Source organism: Theobroma cacao, chromosome 2, assembly GCF_000208745.1.
Source record: "Theobroma cacao cultivar B97-61/B2 chromosome 2, Criollo_cocoa_genome_V2, whole genome shotgun sequence".
In the NCBI taxonomy this organism is placed as follows: Eukaryota; Viridiplantae; Streptophyta; class Magnoliopsida; order Malvales; family Malvaceae; genus Theobroma; species Theobroma cacao.
In genome coordinates this window covers 17,518,172-17,530,473 of record NC_030851.1, presented here as the reverse complement: position 1 = coordinate 17,530,473, position 12,302 = coordinate 17,518,172, and the positions used below count along the sequence as shown (strand labels likewise).

The 12,302-nt window shown below is 31.6% G+C and overlaps 1 protein-coding gene across 1 annotated transcript; it reads right to left on the bottom strand.

Annotated features, from left to right (window-relative positions):
* On the bottom strand, positions 1 to 6,600 carry LOC18609031 (adenylyl-sulfate kinase 3). The gene is made up of 5 exons (XM_018114911.1): positions 6,564 to 6,600; positions 1,255 to 1,392; positions 1,110 to 1,193; positions 271 to 321; positions 1 to 101 (listed from the first exon to the last, which is right to left on the bottom strand). Exons 1-5 carry the CDS (start codon positions 6,598 to 6,600, stop codon positions 1 to 3), a joined length of 411 nt encoding a protein of 136 aa, XP_017970400.1.

Sequence of the window (12,302 nt, the reverse complement as noted above, 5' to 3'; positions counted from 1 at the left end):
TTATAAATGATGTTGCAGATACCCTTTCTCTTCCGAGTAAGAAACTACTTCCCTCGCCATAACACCTGGTGTGGGGCAATCTCCATCTTTTTGCTGTATTTCTATATGAAAAGAAAGACAAAATATTATCCTTTTCAAGATTTGTAAAAAAACCAACCATTATATAATAGGTAGTAATTGAGAGTATACGTAATATGTAAATGATTTGTAAGAATTAATAGTCCATTTCAAGTTAATATTTTGCATAATCAACTAAACACAACTAAACACGTACCTCACAGTTCTGGGGTGGCTCATAAGGATTATCTATGCTAGTAAAACCTACAAAATAATACCATTAGTTAGCAAAGGCTGAAGGGTGAAGGATCATTTGTTTCATTAGCCAAAATTAAAATGATGAAAGTATCATTATTCATTAATAACTTAAATGCCTAAAAGTTAAAACTGGTTTTATGTATGAACTACTAAAAAGTAGGGCAGAGATATCAGATCCAATTATGGGGAAAAAATCTATAAGAATAAAGATCAGCTTATTGGAAACCCAAGTTTCCAAATGGACATATATTCAAAAGATAAATGCATGTAAGAAAATAAAGGATACTGAGATCTCTAGCAACTTGCACGTCCAAGCAAACTGAGGGAATTTTTAAGGCTTGTAACATAGTGCAAATAAGGTAGCGATTGAATTCTTAAGATTAATTACCAAAATTTAATCTTGTATAATAAATACTTTAATATTTTAGAATGTCCCAGGGAAAAAAAAACTTGCCTTTCCAATTAAAAAAACAATGTGTTATAGGGCATGCAACACAGAAGATCTTGGGATTTGAAGGTTCTTGAAAGGCATTTCAGTAAATCATGCTATATTCTGATGTTCTAGGGAGATAAAGATGACAAGAAAAGAGAAATATAAGAATCTATAATAAAAGACATGATTCATGGAACAGAAAAGGTGCTCCTATTCATCCCTTTAATTTAATTTATTAAAAAAAATGAAAATGGAATGGCCCAACATCATAATTTTCCCCCATGGTTTCCTCAAGGATTGGAGCATTAGCAATATAAACAGGAAACTCTTGTTAATGAAAGTATTATAGTAAGGAACACACCTTTAATCTTTCCAGCACGTGCAAGCTTGAGACAGCTTTTTGAATCTCTCGCCTTACACAATTCTAGAGGCATGTTCATAAAAACTTGTACATGTAAAGGGCAATTCAGCTTTGAGAAAAACATAAAAAGAATGAAAATGAGAACCATCCTCAAGGAGCCTTGCCTTTATAAAATTAGTATCAAGCAACATAGCACGACATGAGTCATGGTCTTTCCTATATGGAGATATTAGACTGGTAATGTAGATTAAACCAGCATCTACGAAGAGCTTTACTATTTCCCCTAAATCAGATACACAAAGGCTTAAAAACAACTCAAATAAAATGTGCTAGAGATAAACCAAGCCATAAGCATACCTTAAACTTTACCAAAACAAAAGTTGAACGCCCACAAGCCTTCTACTCATATAAAACATTAACATATGCTTATTTACATCTAATGACACAAAGGCTAATAGTTAGTATGTTTAGACTTCATGTTGTCTTTATTCACTCTTAACATTTTTTTTGAGTAATTATATACATAGTGATCAGTACATAGGGCTTATATATGCTAATCAATTCATAGGACTTTGGCCATTCAAAAAGAATCAATAAATACCCATGAAAACATCAAAACAGCAAACAAACTGATGCAAGTTCATAATTTGCTACATGATTCAATTGTTTATCAGTCCATTAGGTCAAGTGGTAAGAACAAGCGATGCATAACAACAGAAAACTCAATTTAAAATAGATCTCAAAACAAAAGGAAAAGAACTTGTCCAAGGATTTGGAACACCATATTACATATCTTCTAAACAACTGACACTAATAAACAGCCAGATATCTTCCTTGCATGTTGAGGCTAGCAAAGCTGATTCTTGACATTTTCCAAAGACAGTCATACTAGTTGGTTTTGTTATTACCAATTTATCTACCATTTTAATATAGAAAAGGAAAGCAAAACTCAAGACACCAAATATCAAAATTAGTAGCATATGAAATTATTGAATTAAACCTTTTTTAGACGCTTGTGAATGACATAAATAGAATAAACTTGAAACATCAATAGTTCCAAAAAGAATATATGGTTAGTCGCTACTGTTAAATACACAACAAAATTATTTATTCTCACCAAAGTCTAAACTCCAAAGACTTCTACTTGCAAAGAAATTATAAAGGTTATAATTATGAGATGTTTATGCATCAGAGCCTTGTTCATAAATATGTTCCTGGTCTTTGTATTGTCAAGAATAAGGATATTGATAATACTCAAAGGCTAGTACATGCTAAGCCTCCATATTTTGGAAGTAAGCAATTGATCTCATATGTTGAAGCATGCGAGATACTTGGGGATAGTATGTGAGTGCTTGTTAAGGAACAAGTTCATTGAGCATGACTCGTTATGAGGGTGGTATTTCACTCAAATGTCTATGAAAATACTCTCATGTGTCAATACTGTAAGTAATCCTTAGACTTGTGATACTAGGTCATCTTGTATGTGAATTGTCATGCTTTGATTTCACTTTTATGGGTTTGGAAATGACCATATGCCTAAACATGGTGCTTTTAGGTGTGGCATAAAGCATGCGAAGATGAATAAGTAGTCTAGAGAGGATTCATCACCCCAAGTGATTTGAAGGGGACATATCTCATTTGCTCTTGGCTTATTTTGACTAAAAGTCTTTGGCCAAAGCAATCTTGATAGGTCATTATGAAAGCTGCAAGACTAATATGGATAAGTTAGAAAGTAGACACTGAGCTAGACTTTCTATTTATCTATGATATATGATGAAAAGATTGAATTACACTGAGATACTGTGCATTGAAAGGTTAGTCAAACCATATTGACTCTCTTGACATTTGGGTGGTCATGATGCTTTGATAGATGCCGCTCATGATCTATAAATATAAATATAAATTCTTAGTTGAATTAATTTATATTTATTACCAATATGTTGGGTACCTATTGGGTCACACATATAAGGTGAATTGTCAAAATTAAATTAAGTTCAATTGGATGTGATCTAATTAATTTTATAGAGGCTTAATCCAATTACGTATTAGGTTAAATCAAATATGATTTGATGGAGAATTAAACAAAGGTTTAATTAGCCCAAGACATTTTATAATCCTTGTTGGATATGAAGTTGGTCAATTTACTCTATAAAAGAATCCCTTGGCCGTTTCTTGAACTAACATAAGAGTTCTATTTTATTTTCTCATGAGTTGAGATAGGATCACAGTCAAAAGAAGAGAAACACAACAGAGCTCAAAGTTGAGAGCTTGCTAGCATAAACTTTGGCTTAGGGATTAACACACTATTAGTGAAGAGATTTTGGCAAATCATTGTGTGGATCACCATTAGAGGTAGGACAATTCTACTGCTATGGTTTGATAAGTCCTAATTAGTGTACAAAAGTAAAAAAAGAAAAACCAAGGAGGACTCCACCAAAGAAAGTAGACATCAAACTATCAAGTATGTCGAAATCTTTCTCTTGTGGTTTTTCTATATTAGTTTCCACCAAAGAAAGTAGACATCAAACTGTCAAGTATGTTGAAATCTTTCTCTTGTGGTTTTTCTAGATTAGTTTCAATTAAAGTGATCCATGGGTTAGGGGATTAAAGTTTTTAATATTCCACTGCATATGTTTCATCATAACATAATTGGATCCCTTTTCATATGAGATATAGTGAAACATGAAGATAAGTTTATAATGTTGCATGCTATGGATATGTTAAACCTTATATGATTATGAAGGCCTTGATGTGGGGTGTTGTACCACACATAATTGGGGTAGAATAACACTTACAATATATCCTAGATAATGGTGATCGTACCATTATCCATGGTTTATATATGTAACTATGAGTTAGGGTGTAATGCAATTTACATTTTTATCCTATACTTTAGCATGAATGTTTTAAAACTCCAAAAACAAATTGATTGATCATTATAAATTAAAACAAGTTAATATTAAAATATTAAACTAATATATATATAATTAAATAATTAAATAACGATCAATGAATCTATATAAGTCATTAAATATAACAATAACATTATAAAATATTAATATATTATAACATATCTATAATATATATAAATGTAGGATAACTGATTGGATCCATTGGTTGATACCTGTCATTCTCAATTGAATTAATTTTTTTTATACACCTTATGTCAAAACGGCATTATTTTGGCATTTGAAGGGTTTTTTTTTTTTTTTTGCCTTTCCTTATTTCCTAGACTGAATTAGTTTCTCTTTAAGCCTGTATTTTTGTTGTCTCCATTTTCTTCGTCTCATTTGTTTTCTTCCAAAAGCACCGTATCTTTGCTTCTGATGATCATTTAATCCTTCAATTTCTATAAAGCTTCCCCGCATAAGTTCTAAGGTTTAATTAAAACCTCAAAAAAAAACCTCCACTTTGAGCCATTTCGTTACGAAACATCAGTCCTCAACCATCGCCACATTGTCGTTCAACCTCCCAACTGCATCAACCACCACTACTACAACATCACCGAGTAAGGATTTTGATGTTTCCTTCAATATCCCACCTTATAATTGCATTCCCACCACCAAAATTTCTCGATTTTCTGCATTATCAAGTATTAATTGATTTTTTCTTCTCAATAGATGATCTTCTTTCTATTGCCTTTTTGACTTGGATTTAGGCACTAATATTAGACGATATGTATTATATCTTATGCAAGATGCAAACTTACAAAGTAATTAATACTTTTGGCACCAATGGTTCCGGTTTTTAATTTGTTCTCTAGCAAAAATATATAATTTAGCAATCAATACCATCACATGAATAGAATGGAATTGAGGTATGGCTCTACAATTAGACAAGATGTTCAGTTGGCCATATTGGCGATGCTTTATGATCTTTGAAATACGATGGACATCCGTTAAAGTAGAAAGGGAAGTTGAGAAAAACATTAAGCCTTAAGGTTAAAATAATTTTTGATTGATGAGATTAAGAGCTAATAAAGAAATATATAGTAGACAACAACCTCAAGAACAACGGGTAAATTTTTTTGAATGGCAAAACAATGGGCAAATTTGTCACCACTCAAATTTCGGGTCATGACTGGCGCATGGGCCCAATGGACATAGCCCACTAAGCCTAAGCAAGCCTATTTACATGACTCCATTCATCGATTTCATTATTCGTTCTTACAACCGTATTTCCTAATTTTCACTAACGAGTATGTCAATACTTTTCTATTGACTATATATTCACATTTATATTATTCGAAATAATGTCATCCGTGCCATTGCATAGTGGCAACATTAATCAATATAAATATCTATTCGCTCAAGATATATATATATATATACATGTCTTAACAATTTACATCAAGGCACATGTGTTCAACAAAAAAGACTTTAGACTTCCAGCGGAGCAACCATAGCAAGGTGCAGCTATCGAATGCCATTGATACCTACCAACAGATGGATACAAGTCTATGAGGACACCTCGACCTAGTTACCGGTTGCCTCTTGATCTAAAAACATGAAATTGAAAACGGTGAGTATTAACCCAGTGAGTGAACAAGGAAGGGAACAAGCAATCAATAGGAAAAATTTGAAAATCATGATGCACTTGTTTCAAAACAATGCAATTTAGTTTCATTCTCATTAAAACCCCTCATTAAACCCTTAAATGGTTAATCACTTGATAATGATGAATCCACACATAACAAAGAAATTAAAGAATGAAAGCTTCAGTGATACACAAGCAAGTCAAATGAAACAACGGGTCCTCGCTATAGCAAAGTTTGGGCTCAAGTTATTAGTTAAACGAGGGTTTCTCAACTGGCCAAGGGTTTCTCTCTAAAATTCCTCATTTTAAACTTTATTAAATAAACCTCTAAATATTGGGAGTCCATGATCAGCTATGGTGCAATTAAATTGGGAAAATATGGCAAAACCAACAAGATAGCAAAATGGACAGAAAGTTTCTCGTTGTAGCGAGATTCTTTCTCGCTGTAGAGAAATTCAACTTGCCAAACAGAGAGTTTCTCGCTGCAGGGAGAATGAATCTCACTGTAGCAAGAAGCTTCAAAATTTTTCTTGCTGCAGCGAGAACCAGGTCTATTAAAACCCTCAAAACTTGAGAGTTTCTTGCTGTAGCGAGAAACAAGGCACCAAATAAAGTTTCCATTCTCTCAAGAAAAAGGCTATCTTGCTGAAATGACAAAATCAACATAAAACACTTAAAATTTCCCAAAGTTCAGCACGCCAAATTTTCATATGCATTACAATCATATACCATTTTCATGAGCTTTTATTTCATAACATAGATATATATATATACATAGAAAAACACCAATACCACCATCATCTCACCTAGCTCATGTGCATCCCCCCACATCGTGCACATAGCCGGAGTCATCGTGTGCATCCCCCCACATCGTGCACAATTAGTGCCATTGTGTGCATCCCCCCACATCGTGCACACGAGCACTTTCATCTTCCAACTCCCTCACCACCGTCATCACCGGCATGTGCATCCCCCTACATCATGCACACGCATGGTTATCATTATCACACAATATCAACCATCCATGCACACACACACACACACACACACACACACACACACACACACATATATATATATATACCAACACAATGTAATAGTGACATAGAACTACCAACTAACACGACCNCACACACACACACACACACACACACACACACACACACACATATATATATATATACCAACACAATGTAATAGTGCATGAATCCATAACAGCCACAAGTCACAACATAGAGATAATTTATCAAGGGCTTGTTCCCAAGGCACCCGTTTTTAAGAAAAGTTGGATAAAATCATTCAAAGGTTTTATGCAAATACATTCACATTCCCAAAACAAATTTTGAAATGCAAGTTCACTCACTGGTATTTGGTTGAACCTTTAGTCGATTCTAACTTCCCTAATGGTTCAAATGGGACGGTTGGGCTTCGTTGGAACCTATCATCACATTAACATCACAATTAACTAATTCTCATAATTACAAGTTCTACAAACTATCACTTACTAGTTTCCAAGTGCCATCAAATGGCTATCCATTTTCACTATCCTAATCACTCCAAAGTGAATTTACAACCTCAACTACCAAAACACCCACAAGTCTAAACACTAATCATTTTCAACACAAAAAAATCAATTCTAATTCACTACTCACCTTGGTAGTTTGTAATTAAAATTCTTTCCAAAAACTTTCAAGCTAATATTGAAGCTCCCTCTTTCTCTCTCTAAAACACCTAGCTAAAAAGAGAAAGTATAGAAATAAGATTTTTCAAGGGTTTTAAAGTGAGAAAGTGAAGCAGTATGAGGGTTTTATGCAACAGTGTATAAAAGCTTAAAAATTAGAGCTATTTTGAGGAAGGTTATGGAGCTTTCATATCAAGCTTTCATGGAGGATGAAAGCAATGTAAGATGAGAGGAAGAAGAAGAAGAAAAGTTGTTGGAGAATAAAGAAGCTACTAGAAGAAAGAGATATTTATAGCTCAAGCTTATCCACTCCATTTAAATTACCAAAATGCCCTCAACAAGTTAGCTTGTTTTCTTCCAAGCCTTTATGCAATCTTTTTACTCTTTTGACACTGAGACAAGGTCCATAACAGTCTAGAAACGCTCGGGTTCACGAAAACTTAAAAATTTTGACTCAAGGTGAAAAATGACCATTTTGCCCTTATCGTGGAAATCATCATCATTTTTATTTCCTTCATTATTTTACCCATATTTTCATCATTCATTTATGCCTTAGGCCTCCTTAGGCCTTAATATTGTTTAAAACTTACTTTTAGGGGCTTACTAAGGAAATGACGAAACTACCCTTAGCCCGTGTTATTGCGTCTATGCCTAGTTACGAGCCTATAGAGGTCGAGGTCTCACAAAATCACTAGGATCAAAGCATCATAATGATCAGTTAATAATTGGGTGATTTAAATAGTGCATGACTGAGTTCTCTGTCTTTATGACTATATTTTCTTATGTCAATATTGTCTCCATCAAATTTTTTTTAATGTTTTCTTGATCTATTATCTTATTTTTTATTTGATCTCATTGTTTTTGCACCATATTGTTCTGTTGAAAGTTTTGTTAACGACATGTAGGTAGGGCTCAATCAGCCATTGTTCTTTTATTCTTTTCCTCTGTAGTTGTAAAATATTTTTACAAAAAACATTTAAGTTGTTATGTGGGGAAATCAGCTATTTTTCCCTTATTTGTTTATTCATTTTTACTTATTATAAGTAAATAAAAATTAGCTTAGAAAATGAATTGAGCATCTAGGTGAACTTGATGCAAAGGAAAGGAATTTTATTTTATTTCTTTACTATTTTGTTTCGTCCTGATGAAGTCCATCTGATATATTTGTTCCCCATAAAATTAATAACAAAAGTGTTGGTTCTGTAGGAATTTTGTGGAGCAAAGGATGAATAAAGTCAAATGCTAAAGGTAATTTTTAATAATATCTTCTATAATATTATGGTTCATTGCTTGCTTATAGCCTTATTCCTACCTATATTTTCTAAAGAGATGTCAAATTTTGGATTGACATGCAATGAAGCTAGATAGAAAAAATTAAACTAGAATAAATCAAATTTTTGTAGTTTTACTTAGTGATTATTTTGCTAATGCATTGATTACTTAATTTTAGAATCCAGTAGACTTTTTTTTACTTGTGTTTGGTCATCGGATTCATATCATAAATGAAATAAAAGGATCTTTTATTACTTCAATATTGACTCAATCAAATTTTTTTTTTGGATTTTTTCTTGATCTATTGCCTTATTTTTTATTTGATCTCATTGTTTATGCACCCTATCGTTCCGTTGAAGGTTTTGTTAATGACATGAAGGTAGCATTGAGTTAGCCATTTTTCTCTTCTTTTTTCCCTCTATAGTTGTAAAATATTTTTACAAAAAACATTTAAGTTGTTATGTGGCAAAATTAGTTGTTGTTCCCTTTTTGGTTTATTCATTTTTACTTATTAGAAGTAAACAAAATCTGCTTACAAAATGAATTGAGCATCTGGGTGAACTTGATGCAAAGGAATGAGGTTTTATTTTATTTCTTTACTATTTTGTTTCGTCTTGATTAAGTCCATATGATATATTTGTTCCACATAAAATTAATGACAAAAGTGTCTTTTGTAGGAATTCTGTGGAGCAAAGGATGAACAAAATTAAATGCTAAAGCTAATTTTTGATAATATCTTTTGTAATATTGCGGTTCGTTGCTTGCTAGTAGTCTTATTCCTACCCATATTTTCTGGAGAGATGTCAATTTTTGGATTGACATGCAATGAAGTTAGATAGAAAATATTAAACCAAAATAAATCAAATTTTTGTAGTTTCACTTAGTGGGTATTTTACTAATGTAGTGATTACTTAATTTTTGAATCCAGTAGACTTTTTTTTACATGTGTTTTGGTCATCTGATTTAAATCATAAATGAAATAAAAGGATTTTTTATTACTTCAATATTGATGCAATTGAATTTTTTTTTGGATTTTTTCTTGATCTATTGCCTTATTTTTTACTGATCTCATTGTTTATGCACCCTATCATCCATTGAAGATTTTGTTAATGACATGTACGTAAGGTTCAATTAGCCATTTTTCTCTTATTCTTACAAAAAAACATTTAAGGTGTTATGTGGGGAAATTAGTTGTTTTCCCCGTATTTGTTTATTCATTTTTACTTATTAGAAGTAAATGAATATCAGCTTAGAAAATGAATTGATCATCTAGGTGAACTTCATGCAAAGGAAAGGAATTTTATTTTATTTCTTTACTATTTGGTTTTATCCTAATTAAGTGCATCTGATATATTTGTTCCCCATAAAATTAATGACAAAAGTGTTGGTTCTGTAGGAATTCTGTGCAGCAAACGATAAATCAAGTCAAATGCTAAAGGTAATTTTTGATAATATCTTCTGTAATATTATGGTTCATTGCTTGCTAGTAGTCCTATTCCTACCCATATTTTCTGGAGAGATGCTAGTTTTTGGATTAACATGCAATGAAGCTAGATAGAAAAAATTAAACCAGAATAATCAATTTTTTGTAGTTTCGCTTAGTGGTATTTTGCTAATGCATTGATTACTTAATTTTAGAATCTAGTAGACTTTTTTATAATTGATTGATTTTTTTCTTTTGTTGTAGAATTTTGATTTTTGGTACTGTTATTATTGATATTGATATTTAAAGGTACAGTTGTTATCCTTTTTTCTTTTTTTGTTTCAATGTGTAATTTGATATTATTACTATTTTTAGTTTGATACTGAATGATCTAATGAGCTGATTAAGTAATTATTTCAAAGTTAAATTTTAGAGTTCATATTTATATTTCTGGTTGGGTTTGGTGAAATGGATCATTGCATTAATGTTTCATTGTTATTGGAAAACTCCAACCAATCAGCAAAAGGATAAAAGAGATACAATTAATAGTAAAAAATTTCCATTAAATCCTAGGCATGAAAATTGACCCCAAATAACAGTGATCATAGGAGCATTTCTCTACATCTCAAAATAAATAATAATTGTTATCCCGTTGCACAACATAATGCAATAAATGTGGTATTTCTAAGTGAATTTCTAACCTTCTTTTTTTTGTAATAGTATTAGCGTAACAGATCTACACTCTGAGAAGTTTCCTTAGCTTGAAGTTCAGAAATATATTTAATTTTTTTAGTCATAAAAGCTAACAAAAGCTTCAATGACTCTAGCAAGTAGCCTTTAAGTATACAGGGATCCATATACATTTCTTTCCTAAGAGTCAGCAGCTGCATTGAGATAGGGAACAATGAATGAGCAATATAAACATAACAACTTAACTAAATCCATGCCATCTCTATCAAAAGTAAAAAAGATCTTATGAATAAGATTCCCTTATTTGAAACACACCTGCATAGCAACCATAAAATACAAAAAAGTAGAATAATTAATGCATATTTATATCAAAGAGATATGGTTTATATTTTAAAAGCTTACCCCAATAGCTATATTAAGCGTAGAATTGCATATTATTGTTGGTTCAATGAGTAATATTATTTTCTGTTTAAAATTACATTAATTGATTTTTTAACTTTCAGTTATGTATGGTACTTTCATAGGAATTAATGTATTACATTTGTACATTTTACACAGATACAATGTCAAATGAAGGTCCATGAAAAAGAAGAAGGCATGAATAGAAAAATCATTATTTAAACGGTAGTAGCAATTTTAACAATATACTTTGTTATGTACCTATTATTGACAATCAATCTTTGTTGTTTTCTATGGAACAAAGTCCTATACTAACGCATAGCAATGTCATTCAAACTATGAAAAATGTTGAGGGTAATTTTATTATTGAAAGAAATATAATTGATGTACCTTTTATGGATTTTTGTTTTACATAGTTTGTTCCTTCAACCAATAGTACATAAGGAAGAATGAGTGTACAAAGCCCTTATGATGTACCCGTTATGGATTGTTGGTTTATACAATATGTTCCTTCAACCAGTAGTATAGAAGGAAGAACTGACATACAATGCATGTCTCAATATTTGCAAATCTTTTACTTTTACTACATATTTATTCCATTATTGTACAACTAATTTGCAATTAAAACGTACATTTACCTATGCATTGTTTCTGTTATTTCAAAAACATTAAGCTATTCACAAAGTTGCAAATTCTGAGTTTGAAAGACATGAACAAAGCATTGATACATCAATTCTATTAAGGAACTATGGGCATCGAAGTAAGTAATGTTCTATTTGTAATAATTTTTTATTAAAAGTGATAGTCTTACTGTGAGACCCTGTCAAGCTCGATTAAAAGACGGTATTGTACCGAGTGGTACAACTAAGTTAAATCGAGCCTTGAACTAGTTCAAATAGAAATTCTAAGAGGAATTTGAAAATTTTAAAACCAACAGAATGGCTTAGAATAGTGATTTGGAGTTCAAGGTTCAGTTTGGAGTCCATCAGAAAATTGACCAATTAGGGACAAAACGGTCATTTTACCATTTGATGATAAAATTAAGATTTTTAGCCAAGATTTGATCACATTTGTACCAAGAATAATTATATGAAATTTAATTATGATTATTGGAGTATAAAATGATGTTTAGCAGTGGAAAATTGTGATTCTCGGTATTTATGGAGCACAAGGGTAAAATGGTAATTTGCCC